Source organism: Mesoplodon mirus (genome assembly GCF_964341445.2).
Source record: "Mesoplodon mirus genome assembly, chromosome: X".
Lineage (NCBI taxonomy): Eukaryota > Metazoa > Chordata > Mammalia > Artiodactyla > Ziphiidae > Mesoplodon > Mesoplodon mirus.
The window spans coordinates 110,924,529-110,944,417 of NC_138981.1; the positions used below are offsets into that span (position 1 = coordinate 110,924,529).

At 36.4% G+C, this 19,889-nt stretch overlaps 1 protein-coding gene across 8 annotated transcripts in view; it reads right to left on the bottom strand.

The window, feature by feature from the left end:
* The window catches only part of SMARCA1 (SNF2 related chromatin remodeling ATPase 1), a 150,076-nt gene that overhangs the window by 102,193 nt on the left and 27,994 nt on the right, over positions 1–19,889 (bottom strand). For all 8 annotated transcript variants that reach the window (XM_082609584.1, XM_082609583.1, XM_082609586.1 and 5 more), the window contains 6 exons: positions 19,698–19,850; positions 16,859–16,991; positions 16,113–16,261; positions 13,828–13,947; positions 6,371–6,481; positions 5,996–6,109 (listed from right to left, as the gene is read on the bottom strand). In XM_082609584.1, the coding sequence (XP_082465710.1) occupies positions 5,996–6,109; positions 6,371–6,481; positions 13,828–13,947; positions 16,113–16,261; positions 16,859–16,991; positions 19,698–19,850 (780 nt within the window). The remainder of the gene's footprint in view (positions 1–5,995; positions 6,110–6,370; positions 6,482–13,827; positions 13,948–16,112; positions 16,262–16,858; positions 16,992–19,697; positions 19,851–19,889) is intronic.

A 19,889-nucleotide genomic window follows, 5' to 3' on the forward strand; every position in this document is an offset into this window, starting at 1 on the left:
AAATCAGAATATTATATCATACCATTAGATTTTAGGATCTACTGCCCATATTTTTAATACAGCAAAACTTTAGAATGACTTCATCAATGTTACATTTACAATTTTAGTTCTAAAAATTACTCAAATAAACAACTGCTAAAATTTTTAGAATTAGAAATGACTCATAATTCCTAAATTCCTGTATCTCTTCCTACAAATAACCTCCTTCTTAGTATTTATTACTTTTAAAAGGTATTCATTTTTTACCTCACGGGGTTTTATCGGCATTTAGCTTCCTAGAGTGATTTCAAAGTGCTATAAAAGAATTAAGTAGATGAATTATAGGCCAATAGTACTAAACAGGTACCTAGATGGTATCTCAAGTACTCATACTGTATATATTACTGATGACCCCCAGTAACACTTAATATACAAGAAGTTATCTTTCAAGGAAACAGCTCAATTATTATTTGGATTTCTAGTCAGATAGTAAGGAATTTGTGATTAACAGCTATGTTCCATGGAAAAGTGAAAAACTTTTTGGGGGGTCTTGTTTCTTAGGAGCTTCAGCAAGCATTTCATAGAAATATGGAATACTGAATTAAATGTGACAACACACAAAATAAAAGTAGTAACCTGAAATCAGCTCACTGTATTTTCATTCTACCACAGCAAAACAGGTGGCCCACAATGACACATTATGGAAACTCACAAAGATTATAGAACTTCCTGCATTTGTCACATGTTTATATCCCCCCCAAAGAATTTTTATTGAAGATATATATATATTAGAATGTCCTACAGCTTTCTTCAGCTTCTAATATGGCAAAACTCTTTCATTCCATGTCTTGGACTCAATGGGACTTTTGGATACTCCGGATTTTTAAAATTCTGCTATTGAAATTTCAATTCAGTCACCTTCTTCCAATGGAAGGGTTTTAGTGAGCAAGTGATTAAAAGCATTAAGTAACTCCTTTAAGTCACAAGAGCAATGAAGCTTCTGAATACGTCTAACCTGCAACAAGGTCAGAGCTTAGACAGCAGGGAAAATTGGCACAGCTATCTACCAAGTGGTTAGGACAAAACAAACAACTACTTCTCTCAGCCTCAAATAAAACAGAACTCTTTAATTCCAGATCTTATTATCAGGAATACTGCTGTGACCTTGTGCTGAGTATTGAGGGGAAAAAACAAAACAGAAAATAAAAATGCAAATAAGCAGGCACTGAAGAAAAATGCTGTTTACCAACTGCTTCAAGCCTACTGAGCCCTTCACTAACCACACTCCAAGTCACTACAGAATGTGACAGTGGGGACTCAAAATGGACAAAATGGAACGATGCACCACAATGCCCCCGGCTTCAGACAAAACCTCCCTCCCCTGAGCTAACAATCATTTAAGCAGAAAGAGGGAAAGGAGTCCCTTTTTGAGAACCTAACTACGTAGAGAATATCAGGAAACTCCACTACAGCAGTCCTGTGCATCTGAGAACAAACTATTGTTCCAATCATATTGTGGCTTGGGTTAGTTTTCTGGAGGTTTAGTAGGGGGAAGAAAATCAATGCTAGGAATCCTTGAGAAGATATGCCCAACACTTATCAATATCATATCGCCCTTTATAGGAAGCTTTTGCAAGTGATTAACATGCCATGCTCATCTGTCTATACAGTCAGCCCTCCGTATCCGTGGGTTCTGCATCTGTGGATTCAAGCAACCTCAGATCAAAAATATTTGAGGAAAAAACTGCAGAAAGTTCCAAAAAGCAAAACTTGAATCTGCTGCATGCTGGCAACTATATACATAAGATTCACATTGTATTTATACCTATTTACATAGCAATCATATTGTATTAGGTATTATAAGTAATATACAGATGATGTAAAATATATGGGCGAATTTGCATAGGTTACATGCAAATACTACACCATTTTATATAAGAGACTTGAGCATTCATGGATCGTGGTATCTTTGTGGGCTTCTGGAACCAATGTCCCGCAGATACCGAGGAACAACTGTACTCAAACACGAGACCCACCCAATTAAAGCACCCACCTTAGCTCAGGTCTGTAGCCCCTGGTAAAGAATGGAAGAGACAAGGTTCAGAAAGAACCAACATCCAGAATGTATTCTTCTTTGTCTTGTAAATCCCCAGCTAAGTATGCATACAGAGGATCAAGGCACGTCTTAAGACAATACAAAGGCAATCCAGGATGGGGCTGAGGAGAGCATGGGGCTAGGAGTGGAGTGGTAGGGGGTCGATTCTCCTTCCACCCCCACTGCCACCACCACACTCCCAGCCACCACCATCTTTTCATCTTCACACTGCAGCAGCCTCCTGGCTGGTTTCCCTGGAGAAACTCACCATTCTCTGTGTTGCAGTCAGAGTGATTTTTTTTTTTTTTTTTTTGCGGTACGCAGGCCTCTCACTGTTGTGGCCTCTCCCGTTGCGGAGCACAGGCTCCAGACGCACAGGCTCAGCGGCCATGGCTCACAGGCCCAGCCGCTCCGCGGCATGTGGGATCTTCCCGGACGGGGGCACGAGCCCGCGTCCCCTGCATCGGCAGGCGGACTCTCAACCACTGCACCACCAGGGAAGCCCAGAGTGATTTTTAAAAATGTAAGTCTGATCATATTCTACCTCTTATAAGTGGTTTGACCTTGAGCAAATTACTCAGGGCAAATTACTCAACCTCTGTATGCCTCAGTTTCCCCACCTGTAAAATGGGTATGTAGTTCCAGGGCTCTTCTGAGAATACTGAGCTAATCATTTTTCAACAACTAAGAAGAGTAAGCAACACAAGTAAGGACTAAATAACTATCTGCTGTTATTATTCCATCACCCACCTACCCCTCTGCCTTAAAAACATCTCAAAGGCTCTCTTTGCTCTGAAGTTCAACCTAATCAATATGACCTATAATTAATGTTCAGTGCTCCACATGATCCAACTCAACCAACTCACCAGTTTCATCTCAAGTCATTCTCCTTCTCACCACTCCCTAGCAACACTGGCCTTCTTTCAGTTTCTGAAGGGGCAATCCTCCTTCCTACCACAACACGTTTGTACCTGTGGCTCCCCCACCTGAACGCTTCTGTCCCACACTTCACTTGGCTAATTCCTGTGCATCTCCCTGATCTCAACTTAAATGGTGGTCCTTAGGGACCACCTCCCTGATCTCCCACTCCACACTAGATACCCATGTTATGATCCCTCATAGCACCCTTTGTAAGTACTGAAAACAAATAACGTCACTACGCTGTGCTTTCAGCTTAATGTCTGTCTCTTCCATTAGAACGTAAGTACTGTGCACTGAGGAACCCCCTCTGTCTTATTCGTCAGTTTATCCTCAGACCTTGACATAGGACCTGGCATAGGGGAGCACTCGATAAATATGTATTAAATGAAAAAGTCCTCCTTTCACTCACACTCCCTCTCCAGTCACTTCTCTCCGGGAGGTGAGGAACAGAAAACAGTAAGGTGCCATAGCATGGATGCCGTGCCATCTCCCCTCTGCTCACTCATCCCTTTCCTCTCTTCTCGCACCTTCCTCCTTCCTATCACCCTTCGCAGCTGTCCCTTCATTCCTCCCTCTTCTAAGGTTTCCTCTCTCCTCCATCTCCTTCCAGCTGGCCATCACCCAACTGTCATGTAAGACCCTGACCCTTAACCACAAACTGCCTGTAATGAAAGGCACTATTTACATTAAAACCAGAGCTGTGGCGAGAATGTGGTGGGCACGGTATTATCACAGGGAACAGAATTTCAGTATCTCCAAAGAAGGAGCATAAACAGTTATATTAGCAGAGGTGATTTTTTTATTGCTGCTACTTGACTACCACTTGGCTCACCTCCCAAACAACATGTCAAACCACTGTAAACACAGTCCTTATTTAGGGCTGCAGAAAGAAGCAGAGTTATGTCAGCTGCAGAAATAGCCCAGAACGTCTGAGTGGAAAGAGCATAGCATTTGAATGCTCAGAACCTGTGTTTGAGACCAGCACCCTTGGCAACTCTGTTAGCTACCTGACCTTGAACAAGTCATTTAACCTCACTGAACTTGTTTCCTCACCTATTATATAGAGGTAATAAACCTATCTCACAGGGTTTCTAAGAAATCAAATGAAGTATGTGGTAAAGCATTTATTCAATTATAAGATGCTCTACACAGATTTTGGTTGATTACTGAGGTCTAACATTTCAATTTAATTCTCCTTTTAAGTCTCACTAATGATAGTCAATAAAAGTTAACAGAGGGCTTCTCTGGTGGCACAGTGGTTGAGAGTCCGCCTGCTGATGCAGGGGGACGCGGGTTCATGCCCCGGTCCGGGAGGATCCCACATGCCGCAGAGCAGCTGGGCCCGTGAGCCATGGCTGCTGAGCCTGCGCGTCCGGAGCCTGTGCTCCGCAACGGGAGAGGCCACAACAGTGAGAGGCCCGCGTACCACAAAAAAAAAAAAAAAAAAAAAAAAAAAAAAAAAAAGTTAACAGAAAATAATGATCTAAACCTAAAATGTTTAATAATTCTTAGTGGGATCATGTATATATTTGTTTACCTCGTGAAATCTTATTCACTACTTTATTAATTTTACTATTTTTATTATACATTTTAAACCTATAACTTGCCTGTTTCTTCTAACATATTGCTGTTTTCACTTTCTTTGAAACTGGTTTTATGCCTCATCCGATGTTCAACCATGATTACTGTACTCTTCTACAACTTCCTAAGAAGGATTTTATCCAGTCCTGTTGGTTAAATACATTCAAATTTAATCATATTTCTCTAACCGGATTATAACTAACCACTTTATTTATATATTTTTATACTTATATTCACCCTAACTTTCTTGTTCCTATTTATATATATTTCCACTTATATTCACCTTAAGTTTCTTGTCCCTATTTATATATATCTAAACTTTGGTACATAAATAGCAAGCAAAACTTTTTTGCTCTATTTCAAATGACAGTGCTCCCACTTTGGACAAACAGTAGAAACACTCTAGAGATTCACTCAGTTCCAAAATATTTTTTTAACCTCTTTATTAGAGTATAACTGCTTTACAATGGTGTGTCAGTTTCTGCTTTATAACAAAGTGAGTCAGTTATACATATACATACGTCCCCATATCTCTTCCCTCAGTTCCAAAATATTAACTCACTAAATATCTTATATGTATATGGAGCTTTTCTAGGCATATTACAGTTACTAATCAAAATAACTGGTCACAGTTCCACTTGTGATAAAGGTTCACAAAATAAATTTTAAAACACAGCTTACAATTCATAAAACAGAAATCTTCATAAAATTATAACAGTGTTAATACTTTTATAATTTTGTTCATACTTTTGATTATTATTTGGTCATCCCTTTCCACTCACTAGGAAGCCAATTTCAACATACAGAAATAACCTGGTATGCTTAATCTCTCAGTGTGATAGCTGTAAGTATGACAAACATTATATTTCACTCACTATAAATAGGTTCTTATCTACCTATATAAGAAATTTGAATTCCAAAAGATCATTTTTAAGTTTTATAATTCATTATCGTGTTTATCATTATTTTAACACCTAAGTGACCACAATCTACTAACCACCAACAGGGCTTCTATCAATCTATGAGTAATAAACACAAAAATACTATTTCTTGGTCATTTTGAGGAAAATAATCAAAAATTTCCTATCATCTATCATACATTCACTTCTATTTAAACATACCTATTATTTATTCTACATATTCTTTGAGCACTTGAACATGAGCATTATTAAAATGGTATTACTATTTTGAAATATTGGATAATTCTCCACTAATCTCATTTAGTGATGATCTTACTGGTGATTGGGTAGCTTGATGCTTTGCTTCTAGTTAAACCTCCTCTTTGGTTTTAAAAACACCACTATTTTGACTTACTCTTAAGTTCTCTCACATTAAAATGGAACACTTTCTAGTCTAGCTTGATACATTATATTAGCTTAAAAGATTGTATTATGCTAATCCAAAAAACTGAAAAATTACCTTATAGCCTATGGTCTTCCTATAATAAAGAATTTCCTTTTCAAGGAGCTCAAATAAGCGTGGTGGGAAAAACTGAAAATCCTGAACATTTGGCTGTTTGGGAGGTCGTGGAGCCTGCGGGGGAGAAAATGCATTACATATATATTTGTTTTCAGTACATGAAGTGAACATACTTATCTTTTATTATTTCTTTTATATACAGAAAAATAAATACAATGGAATCCATTTATATGGCTGGAGCATATCAAGTACTCTTCTGTACTGTTATATTTTAGGGACTAAGATTTAGCACTAATATAAGTTAATCTGAATCAGAGACCACGTTACAAGAGAATTCTACTGTAGGACATAAAACCTGGCCTCATACTGCTTTACCTTTGGAATCTTTGGCTCACTAACACGTAAAGCCTCTCTGAAGTAGGCATCCACCGCATAGTTGGCTTTGCGTTCTCGTTTGGGAGGTTCAATCCATTCCACCATTCCAAGCTATACACGAAAACAAGAATGAGGAGTTTAATAATTCCAAATTGTTTTATAAATATCAAGCACATCAAGGTTGTAGAAGTGTGAGAAAACAAAAGCCATTAGGAAGAATCAAAACTTGCTTTGTAAGACTCTAATTGGAAAAGATACATGCACCCCAAAAGAATCTGAAAAAAAATAACTAAATCACTTTGTTGTACACTTGAAACTAACACAATATTGTAAATCAACTATACTTCAATTAAAAAAAAAACTTGCTTTATAAGTCACAGTTATACATCCCAAGTTCCAAAACCTCATACTGTATACCAAGTTTAGGTGCAAGTGCAAGGATGGTTTTCTTTTTTTTTTAAGTAAGTTTGAAACTTAGCTCTTCCTTAGTAATTGAGAAGAATTTGCATAATCTGGTTAATATTTTATGTCAAAATAAATAAATAGCGTCTAATATAGGAGGAAGACTAATATTGATTCTGGTAACTGTGTTAAGTGTATGAATTAGAAAATAGCTGAAAGGCATAAATAATGAATATCAACATGACAGCCATATAGCCCTTCAAATCAAGAGAAATTTTAAAATAAGACCTCTTGGTAAGGTAGCTGTGGGAAAAGCCAGTGGAATCAGAAAAACCTGAATTTGAAACCAGGTTCTGCCACTTTACCAACTGTATAACTTTGAAGAAATTATTTTCTCCATCTGTAAAATGGGAATAATAATAATACCTACTCTGAGGATTAAATGTGACCATATACGTGAAAGCATTAGGTAAACTGCCAAGAGTTAAATGTAAGTTATTATTAAATATCCAAAGTGGTGTGAACAATGATTTGGTAGCCTTACAAAATTTTACCCCAATATCAGCTAGAAAATGCAATTTAAAAGTCAATATACAAAAGTGACAATATAAAGTTCTGGAGTCTGTAGGTATGCTTTTCTAGTTCAGATATTTTTCTTGATTTCACAGTGCCTAGCCTAGTACTTTTACACAAAAGAGGCCATTAATCTATTGGGTTGGCTAAAAGTTTTGTTTGTTTTTTTCTGTGAGATTGCTCTAGTAGCACTTAGTTGTCTTTAACTTCATTTGAAACAATTCTGTTAGATTGTATGTGACAGCTGTCATATCAGCATGCATTTAAAAAAAAGACATCAAAATTGGTGAATTTTTGTGTAGCCATTTTAACATTGAAGATGGAAGAAAAAAAGCAACATTTCCAGCATATTATGCGTTATTTTTCAAGAAAGGTAAAAATGCAACTGAAACGCAAAAAAAAGATTTGTGCAGTGTATGGAGAAGGTGCTTTGACTGATCGAACGTGTCAAAAGTGGTTTGCGAAGTTTCGTGCTGGAGATTTCTAACTGGATGATGCTCCACAGTCAGGTGTTCCAGTTGAAGTTGATAGTGATCAAATCGAGTTATTGAGAACAATCAACATTATATACCATGCGGGAGCTAGCCAACATACTCAAAATATCCAAAACAAGCACTGAAAATCATTTGCACCAGCTTGGTTATGTGAATCGCTTTGATGTTTGAGTTCCACATAAGTTAAGCGAAAAAAACCTTCTTGACCATATTTCTGCTCTACTTAAACATAAAGAAAATGTTCCATTTTTAAAATAAATTGTGACGGGTGATGAAAAGTGGATACTGTACAGTAATGTGGAATGGAAGAGATCGTGGGGAAAGTGAAATGAACCACCACCAACCACACCAACAGTCTTCATCCAAAGAAGGTGATGTTGTGTATATGGTGGGATTGGAAGGGAGTCCTCTTTTATGAGTTCCTTCTGAAAATCCAAACGATTAATTCCAACAAGTACTGCTCCCAATTAGACCAACTGAAAGCAGCACTCGATGATTAGTCAACAGAAAATGCATAATCTTCCATCAGGGTAACACAAGACCGCATGTTTCTTTGAGGACCAGACAAAAACTGTTACAGCTTGGCTGGGAAGTTCTGATTCATCTGCCGTATTCACCAGACATTGCACCTTCAGATTTCCAATTATTTTGGTCTTTACAAAATTCTCTTAATGGAAAAAATTTCAATTCCCTGGAAGACTGTAAAAGGAACCTTGAACAGTTCTCTGCTCAAAAAGATAAAAAGTTTTGGGAAGATGGAATTATGAAGTTGCCTGAAAAATGCCAGAAGGTAGTGAAACAACAGGGTGAATACGTTGTTCAATGAAGTTCTTGGTGAAAATGAAAAATGTGTCTTTTATTTTTACTTATAAACCGAAGGCACTTTTTGGCCAATCCAATACAGTTAATGGTCCCACTCTATTTGACCTCATCTACAGGCTGAGTTCTAACCTTGTTATCACATTTTAAGAGTGGATGATAAACTAAGATGACTAGAATGGTTAGAAATCATAAACTCTGTGTCTAGAGAAGTAAAGACTGAAGACAAAATGGTGGCATCCACATATGGAAAAGTCTATCAGATAGAAAAAAAACAGTTCTTTGTTGATCCATAAGATTAAAACCAACATGGAAAGTCACAAGAAAGTAGATTGCTACTCAATATAATTTAACAAATGTGTCTTAAGTACCTATTTGCAAGTGTCAAAGGATACAAAAATGAATAAAACAATCTCTTCCACCAAGGAGCTTATAAGCCAAATAAGAAGTATTTTGAGGGACTTCCTTGGTGGCATAGTGGATAAGACTCTGTACTCCCAATGCAGGGGGCCCAGGTTCGATCCCTGGTCAGGGCACTAGATCCCACATGCATGCTGCAACTAAGAGTTTGAATGCCACAACTAAAGAGTTTTTTGCATGCTACAACTAAGAAGCCCACCTGCCTCAACTAAGGAGCCCATGTGCCACAACTAAGGTGCCCGCCTGCCTCATCTAAGGAGCCTGTGTGCCACAACTAAGACCTGGTGCAACCAAATAAATAAATATTTTTTAAAAATAGAAGTATTCTGAGAACCAGAGAATATAACACAGTGAAATGAAATATCCTGAGTAAGATTCCCAACATGACCCATGACCAAGTTCAACCAGAGGCTGGATGGGGGTAAGAAAAAAAAACAGAGGCTAGATAACTGTCCTAGATGCTATAGATGGGATTTCTTAATCACAAACAAAGTTAGACTAAATGTCTCTTTTACCTCTAAAAGTTCACAAGATGGATAATGTGAGTTATGTAAGATGATGAGTTTTGTTTTCTTTTTCCCCTCAGATGGGTTAATGTGAGATGACAGTAATAGAAAAGATATATATATATATATATATATATATATATATATATATATGTTTTGGTTTTTTTTTTTTTGCGGTACACGGGCCTCTCACTGTTGTGGCCTCTCCCGTTGCGGAGCACAGGCTCCGGACACACAGGCTCAGTGGCCATAGCTCACGGGCCTAGCCGCTCCGCGACATGTGGGATCTTCCCGGACCGGGGCACGAACCCGTGTCCCCTGAATCGGCAGGCAGACTCTAAACCACTGCACCACCAGGGAAGCCCAAAAAGATATTTTTTAATAACCAATATTTATTTGTCTCAATTGGGATGAAAAATCAATAATAACTTAACTTTTTAAAAATAATGTATTTGGCCATTTAACCTATACTTGTTTGAAGGTTTAGATATTCAAATTTGAAATAAGTATTAAAGGCCAATTCCTGGACTTTCAAAAACAGAATAAATCATGCTGAATTAGTTTATTTTAGATAAGACTACATTAATACAAACTTATTCAGGTTAATTTATTCAGAATTAATTTCAGTCATTATGACTTAATTCACCAGGTATGGTTATAAACTAATACAACTGGTTCGACAAATCTTATATGAAAATCTACCTCACTGTGCAATTTCCATAGGTATGAACAACATTCTTGCAGGTTTTCAATTCTCTTCAAAGGACAGTATGAACTTATTTTATGAACCTATCTAGAAAATATGGAAAAAGACATAATAAAATATAATTTCAACTCAGAATATTCAGAAAAATATCTGATTTAGTCAATTATAAAAGTCATCATAATTGTTATCATTAAAATTTCTTTATATCTGTACATCATTATTTTGCTAGAATTAGAAACACAAGAAAACTTGTTATATTAGAAATGGACAAATATTTTACTAAGCCTAATTTTCCTCTAAGAATGTAGGTAGGAAGCACCACTGATATTTAGACTTTTCACTGTTATTTTATAAAACACTTATAATAACAAGAAGCTCACGGGAATAATTGTAAAATTAATAAAATTCATATCACATAATGAGATCTAAAAAGCATATTAGGAAGGCAGTTTCCACTCTGTGTATGTAGGCTATCACCTCCATCTCCTCAGAGTAAGCCATAAGTAGTCTGAATTAAGGTTATAGATAGAATAACCACATAGATTTTGGTCAAGATACTAAAAACTAACCAGAAATAATGATATCAACAAAGCATTATCAACATACTAGTTGCAATGCAAATTAAAATGGCTCACCTCTGATTTTTCAGTAAAATCAATACCCAAGAATAAGCTTTTTTATTTTAAAAAATTCATTCTGTCAGTTAAAAAATATAACAGCTTTATAGAATAATTTGAGTAACAAAATAAAAATGATAGAGTTGTATTATAACTCAAAAAATAACTCTCCTTGAGTCCATGTTGATATAAATAAATGAGTACATAAATAAATGTGGAGAAGGGACAGCTCTTCCTTACAGAAAAATCCCAATTAATAAATGTAGATGGAATGAAGGAAATACAAAATTACCGTTAAGTAAACACCACAATAACTATTGCAGGCAAACTCCACCAAGAGGTGCTAAAACCAGTGGGCAAAAATTTGAGGCTTATCTCCCCCCACCAAGATACTTATCAGTTACAAAGGGAAAAATGGGAACTCTACAGTGGAAAAACCCAGCAGACATCACTTCAACAAAGTGATTAAGGTTACTGTCGCCAGTAACATGACACAGTGACGTCATATGTTCCCTGGTATGATGTACTGAGAAAGACATAACATCCCTTCCAACACATTCTTGCTAAAAATGCATAATGTCAATCAAATCATGAAAAAAAAGTCGAACAACCCCAAAGTGAGATTCAAACTACAAGACGACTGAACAATACTCTTCAAGAGGGTCAAGGTCATGAAAAACAAAGAAAGACTGAGAACTATCACAGATTAGAAGAGACCAAGGAGACACAGCAACAAAATGCAATGTGGGTCAAGAGAATGAGAAGACAAGCCACAGACTGGGAGAAAGTGTTTGCGAAAGACATATCTGATAAGAGACTATTTTCCAAAATATACAAAGAACTCTTAAAACTCAACAATAAGAAAAGAACCATTCTGATTTTTAAATGGGCAAAAGATCTGAGGACACACTTCCCCGATGAAATATACAGATGGCAAATAAGCAAATGAAAAGATGCTCCCCATCATATGTCATCAGTGAAATGCAAACTAAAACAAAGACATACTACTACACACCTACTAAAATGGCAAAAATCCAGAACACTGACAACACCAAATGCTGGTGAGAATGTGGTGCAACAGGAACTCTCATTCACTGCCCACGAGAATGTAAAATAGTATGGCCACTTTGGAAGACAGGTTGGCAGTTTCTTACAAAATTAAACATACTCTTACCATACAATCCAATAATCGTGCTCCTTGGGATTTACCCAAAGGAGTTGACAATCTATATCTACACAAAAACCTGCACATAAATGTTTATGGCAGCTTTATTCATAATTATCAAAACTTGGAAGCAACCAAGATGTCCTTCAGTAAATAAATGCATAAATAAGCTGTAGTACATCCAGAAAATGGAATGTAACTCAACACTACAAAGAAATGAGCTATCATGAAAAGACATGAAGGAACGTTAAATGCATATTACTAAGTGAAAAAAGCCAATCGGAAAAGGCTACATACTGTATGATTCCAACTATATAATATTCTGGAAAGGGCAAGACTATGGAGAAAGTGCAAAGATCAGTTGTTGCTAGGGGTTGACGGGAGGGTGGGATTAACAGGCAGCACACAGAGGGTTTTTAGGGCAGTGAAACTATTCTGGATATCATAATGGTGGATACCAGTGAGTCATTTATACATTTATCCAAACCCACAGACTGTACAACACCAAAAGTGAATCCTAATGTAAACGATGGACTTTGAATGATAATGATGTGTCAGTGTAGGTTCGACTGGTGTGGGATGTTGACAGTGGAGGAAGCTGTTGGGGGGAGGCAGATGGAATATGGGAAGTCTTTGTATTTTCCACTTGATTTTGCTGTGAACCTAAAACTGCTCTTAAAAATAAAACTCTGTTTTTAAAAACTGCAATGCGGGATCCTGGATTATAAACCCTGGAACAGGGAAAGGACATTAGGGGGAAAACATGTTAATTTCCTGGACTTGATCACTGTAATATGATTAAGTAAATTGTTAACATTAGGGGAAGCTGAGTGAAGGATATATGTGAACTCTTTACTATTTTTGCAATAAAGTCTGAAGTTATTTCAAAATTAAAAGTTTTTAAAATTACAGCCATAATTTCAGTCTAAACAGACAAAATAAATAAAATTACCATTTCTTCAAGAGACCTTTGTTGTCCATGAAGTATATTACAAGGCATTCTTTTATAAATGAGATCACCTGTAACAAAGTCCTTCTGGCATTTAAGTAACTATATGTTAACAATAATATTATTACTAATATAATTAATACTAAGTGCTATATATTTTGTTCTAATTACTCTATAATGTAATTACTCCAACCTCCATTTGATAGGTGAAAAAACTGATTATCCAAAGTCACTTAATTATGGTTACCAAAGGGGAAAGGAGAGGAAGGATAAATTAGGAGTTTGGGATTAACATATACACACTACTACATATAAAATAGATAACCAACAAAGACCTACTGTACAGCACAGGGAACTGTACTCAAAATTTTGTAATAACTTATAAGGGAAAAGAATCTGAAAAAAATACACATGTATGTATAACTGAATCGCTTTGCTGTATACCTAAAAGTAACACAACATTGTAAATCAACTATACTTCAATAAAAAAATAATTTAAGTCACTTAATTAGTGATCGAGTTGTGATTTCAGCTTTAGAATCCAGGAATTCAACCACATCCTATACTGCTTCTCAAAAACAAAAGTGGTGGTAGAGGTAGTAGCAGCAACAGCAAAAATGATGTTAATGGTGGTGGTAATAATAATAATAATAAACCAGCCCTTAGATAAGATCATTTTGACATACATCACTTTCACTCTATAGCACAGTATTGTGATAGGTAAGTGCCACTGTTTTGTTAAATATATAATTGTTACGGGAAGAAATGCTAATTTGAGAATCTAATGGTTGAGGGTAAAAAGTTACCTTCTGTTTTTCTCTATAATCTTCTCCTTCAAACTTGTACAAACTTTGTTCAGTGTCCATTCTAAAATTTCTCAGAGAAGACTCTCCCATTTTCTGCAAGCGTTCATTCATCTCTGCAGTCTAAAGTTGAATGCATTGAAATTAGAAAATTATCACTGAATTACTTATAAAAATCTGTGGATTTTCTCTTTTTAAAAGTCAGGTTTTGATATGAAATATGCAGTCTGTTAATTTACAAGGTAATAATGCAACGTTAACATCAAACTTGAATATAAATTTAATTTGCCCCAAGTATTTTAAATACTTAAATGGTTCTTAAGTGTTCTCACTTAGGCTTTCTTTAAAATCTTTTGTCATTGAAAATGTAGCCATATTATAATTTCTGCTGCATAATTTTAATGGGACACATGGCTAATACTAAAACAAAGGCAAACTTGGATTAAACAACACATTTGCACACTAACATGAAACACAGTAACACAAGATTGTTCAAATTCCAACATATGACCTCAGATACATAAAAAGGTACTAAATATCACTAATCGTCAGGGAAATGCAAATCAAAGCTACAATGAGATATCACCTCACACCTGTTAGAATGGCCATCATCAAAAAATCTACAAATAATAAATGCCGGATAGGATGTGGAGAAAAGGGAACCCTCCTACACTGTTGGTGGGAATGTAAATTGGTTAAGGCAATGTAGGAAATAGTATGGAGGTTCCTCAAAAAATTAAAAATAGAGCTACCACATGATCCAGCAATTCCAAATTCCACTCCTGGGAATTTATTTGAAGGAAATGAAGACACTAACTTGAAAAGATACCTAGCTGCACCCCCATGTTCGTTACAGCACTATTTACAATAGCCAAGACATGGAAACAACCTAAGTGTCCATCATGGATGAATGGATAAAGAAAATGTGGTGTAAATGTATACAATGGAATATTACTCAGCCATTAAAGAGAAGGAAATCCTGCCATTTGAGACAACGTGGATGGACCTTGAGGCTATTATGCTAAATGAAATAAGTCAGACAGAGAAAGAAAAATACCATATGATGTCACTGATATGTGGAATCTAAAAAAAAAAGAAAACCTAACTCATAGACCCAGAGAACAGATTGGCTGGTTGCCAGAGGTGGGGGGTGGGAGGTCAGTTATAAAATAAATAAGTCCTGGGGCTATAATATAAATGTATGGAGATATAGCCTCAGAAACAAAAAAATAGTCTGAGGAGTAAATTCGACCAATTTACAGTAAATACAGTAAATAAGTGAACATGGTAAAATACCCCGTGGGGGTGGAATCAGCAAAATCTAGACTGTGAGCAACTCAAAAGGCAAACAATCCAGTTTCTTCACCAAATAAATTACAAGGGAAATAATACATAAATGGAGGGAGAACCTACAGATTAAAAAAGATACACATGACATATCAACCAATGACAGTGTATAGACCTTATATGCACTCTGATTTTTAAAAAAAGTTTTAGAAAAGCTTAGCTACTTCTGAGATAATTGGAAATTTGAATTATAACTGGATTTTTGCTGTTAAAGAATTATTGGGGTTTTTCAGGTGGGACAATGCCATCATGGTTATGTTTTTAAAGAGTTCTTATATCTTAGAAATACATAGTGAAATATTTACATCTGAAATGATATGGCTGAGATTTGCTCCAAAACAATCCAGGAAGGGGGAAAATGAACTGGGAGTGTGAATGGGGCAGGACTGGTTGATGGTTGTTGGAAATGGGTGATAAGTACATGGGGGTTCATTACACTATTCTGTCTACTTTTGCTTATGTTTGAAATTATCCATAATAATTTGTGAAAAAAGGTAAATTCAACAGAAAATTGCAATATTCTGAAACAGCTTATTATACTTCAACAAATAATGCTTTAATATTTTACAAAATGTTCACAAAAGTTTCAGTTAACACAATGTATCAGTAGATAATTTCTAATCCCATGCAAAAAAAGTCACGAAAATGCAGTCCTGATACAAGTGATTAAACACAAAATTTTTTTGGCTTTTAAGTAGAGTAAATACCAATATTATAAGCATGAGATATAAGGTCACTCAATTTTAAAATCTAGTTCTTACTCTTCTCACCAAAAATTAAACTAAAAAAATCCCTAAATTATCCCTGGATATAAATCTACAAATTCTTAGAACATGAGTCATTTGAAACATGCATTTGAAACAACACACTACAATAATCATGCTGAAACAAACTGATGTTAAAGCAATCCATCACGAAAACAAAATGCCATTTTAACTAACCTTCTTTTCCCCTCTTTCCAGAAGAGTTGTAATGTCTTCATCTGTCAGCTCACTTTCTTTAGAAGCAAAAACATGGGTGGCTCCATGACGTATCATTTGTAACATTTCCTCTTTTGCCATCTTGTTAGACTGTTGGTCAATAAGTCTTCCTGATAATAAAAATAAAAGTTGTATATATTCAATGATATTCCAGAGAAAGCATAGAATATTAGTTCTAATCAGAAACTACTACATTTAAACATAAGTAAAACTTTATAATGGAAAATTAGTGAGCTTTAAAGTAATTTTTTAAATGAACAACCCTGCAAGTTTTTCCTCTACCATACCTTCTGTTTCAATATGAATTTCCTTCTATAAAATTCAGTTAAAACATAAAAGGACAGAAACATTTTTTCATGTTCAAACTTCATTTCTCAGATCAAATTGTTCTGTATGAAAAGGTACCCTCTAATACATGTTTTAAAATTTTTAAACCAAACATTTTATCTCCTAAATAATACCAAGTACTTCAAAAGACATGCCACTGACATTCAGCTATAAGCTAGTGATGTTCAAGTACCTACTCCATATACTGAATGCCAGGTTTCAAAATAGGCAGATTTAAATTAGCATTTTTTTAAATTTGACTTTTTTCTTTTACTAAGTTTGCAGATTTTGGTCAACTTTCATTAAAAGTAATCTCCTCTGAAGAAAATTGCAAGTGTTTTTCAAAAAAAACACCTAATTCAGTTTACACGTATAAATACCTTGTTGTATGACAATTGAGTCAAGTCTCAGTTTTATCTCAGCTCTTTCAACAATCCTTTCTTCAACGGTGTTGTCAGTGATGAGACGAAATACACGTACTGGCTTCTTCTGACCGATACGATGTGCCCGATCCTAGTAAAAAAAAAATCCTAATATAAGACATAGGGTATTCTGGATAAAATGTATGGTATAGCCAGCTTATGCTATAAAATTCTTAAAATAAAAATTAGTTCCTGTTCTCTCTAGACCTGCCACTTTTGAAACGAGGGTAAAGAATATTAAGAATATCTAGACACCCCTGGGAACACAGAAATATGCAAATATTCTGCCGTACCATTAATGGAAATTTCCAGAAGGACAACAGACAAAACCCCTTTAAGATGAGGACTAAAGAGAGCTGAAAGCTTCTGGACTAAGTTACTAAGTAACTTTAAGCCATTAAATACAAACATCTTCCACACTAGCAAGGAGTTTTTTAAGTGAGGGGCAAAGTAGTTAATAAGGGTTGCTTTGGTGGCAAAAGTCAGCTTTCTCTCATCAGCAAGCAGTTCTTTCTGTTTACTGAGGCAATTCAGGGATCTGTAGTAAAGGGTCATAAAAATTAATGGGCTATTAATACCCTTACTGTATGGTCTTGAACTGGTCCTATGGTTTACAGTTGGTAAAGGTGTGACAGGTGGCAAGTTCTGATAACATATAAACAACTATGGGGAGTGTTTTTGGTTTTTGTTGTTGTTTTTTAAACATCTTTATTGGAGTATAATTGCTTTACAATGGTGTGTCAGTTTCTGCTTTATAACAAAGTGAATCAGTTATACATCTGTCCCCATATCTCTTCCCTCTTGCGTCTCCCTCCCTCTCACCCTCCCTATCCCACCCCTCTAGATGGTCACAAAGCACCGAGCTTATCTCCCTGTGCTAATGTGGCTGCTTCCCACTAGCTATCTATTTCACGTTTGGTAGTGTATATATGTCCATGCCACTCTCTCACTTCGTCCCAGCTTACCCTTCCCCCTCCCCATATGCTCAAGTCCATTCTCTAGTAGGTCTGTGTCTTTATTCCCGTCTTGCCCCTAGGTTCTTCATGACCATTTATTATTTTTTTTTTAGCAGCCACTATGGAGAACATTATGGAGGTTCCTTAAAAAGCTAAACATATACCCTGAGAAAACCATAATTCAGGAAGAGTCATGTGGGCTTCCCTGGTGGTGCAGTGGTTGAGGGTCCGCCTGTCGATGCAGGGGACACGGGTTTGTGCCCCAGTCCGGGAGGATCCCACATGCTGTAGAGCGGCTGGGCCCGTGAGCCATGGCCGCTGAGCCTGTGCGTCCGGAGCCTGTGCTCCGCAACGGGAGAGGCCACAACAGGGAGAGGCCACAACAGTGAGAGGCCTGCGTACCGCAAAAAAAAAAAAAAAAAAAAAAAAAAGAAAAAGAGTCATGTACCACAATGTTCATTGCAGGGGGAGTGTTTTTAAAACACAAGAAGCTGCCAGAGCAAATAGGTGAAGGGAGAAGGCTGGTCGAGAAAAACAAATCAAAGAAACAAGGTTCAAAACAGCCCTTGTACTAAATATAAAAACACTAGAGCCAGTAACAGTTTCAACACAGCACACTGAGAGAGAATGCAACACCCCTACACATATTTACATTTCAAGCTCAAATCAGTAAATCGTGAAAGATCAGCTATCCTCTAACACTTTTAAGGAAATAAAGTGTTACCAGTAAGTTTTCCAGTTCAGTAACACTTACTGGGGCTTACTCCTACTTAGTCACATCAAACATGCAGTTTGGTACCTAAAGCAGTAACAATTATGCCAAAGCATGTGGATTTTAAAATGTCCCAATGGTCAATATTTTCAATTCTCTATTATAAAAGAAAAGGGATGACTTCTAAGCTCTGCCTCATTGGCATATGACTTTAATCGTTTCCAAAGACAGTCAGTTGTCCCATAAATTCCGGGGATTCTGAGTGCATAGCTATGTTGTATCTTTTTACTTCTGAAATTATATATATCTCAAAACTTGAGTCACAGTAACTCACGTTGTAGCTCTAGTTCAATAAATGATACCATGATGAAAGGTAAGAAAAGCTCCCTGAATCTTTTTTAAACATAGAGTAGTTTCTGATGGTGTCCTTAGGTAGCAAATGTTTTCCTGGAATACATTCCTTTGTTACCTTTTTACCTTCTTGCCCCAATTGTTTTATAACAGAAATTAAAATCCTATCTCTCCCAATTTCAGTGCTAAGGATTTTAATATATTCAGTTGTTAAGGAAAATAATACTGAAAGACTAATTTTTAAACCCTTTTCATTAAAACATATGTATGTGCCCTCTTCAATATTTAGGAGTGGGAAAAAATGACATTTCTGTTTCATGATAAAAGCCAAAATTGGGCTTCCCTGGTGGCACAGTGGTTGACAGTCCACCTGACGATGCAGGGGACATGGGTTCGTGCCCCAGTCCAGGAAGATCCCACATGCCGCGGAGCGGCTGGGCCCGGGAGCCATGGCCGCTGAGCCTGCGCGTCCGGAGCCTATGCTCCGCAACAGGAGAGGCCACAACAGGGAGAGGCCCGTGTACCGCAAAAAAAAAAAAAAAAAAAAAAGCCAAAATCAACACACAAATGCTATAGTTGGGCTTGGGGTGTATTTGTTTTTGTTTCATTTGTTTTTGCAATCAGCACAGCAACTTTTTTCCAGAAAAATCTATTTTAACATCTACAACCCCCCCAAAGATTGTTGTTACCCTTTTATCATAAATTACCTTTGTGCTGTATAAATAACAATAGTTTTCTGAGCTAAGGCAAATTTCTGATATCATTAAAGATTACTAACCATAGCTTGTAGATCAACCTGTGGATTCCAGTCTGAGTCATATAGTATAACCACATCAGCACTTGCCAAGTTAATTCCAAGACCTCCAGCCCTGGTACTCAGCATAAAGATGAATTTGCTACTATTAGGAACATTAAAGGCCTCTATTGCTTCCTTTATTTAATTGACAGGAGATGGAAGAAAAAGAGAGAA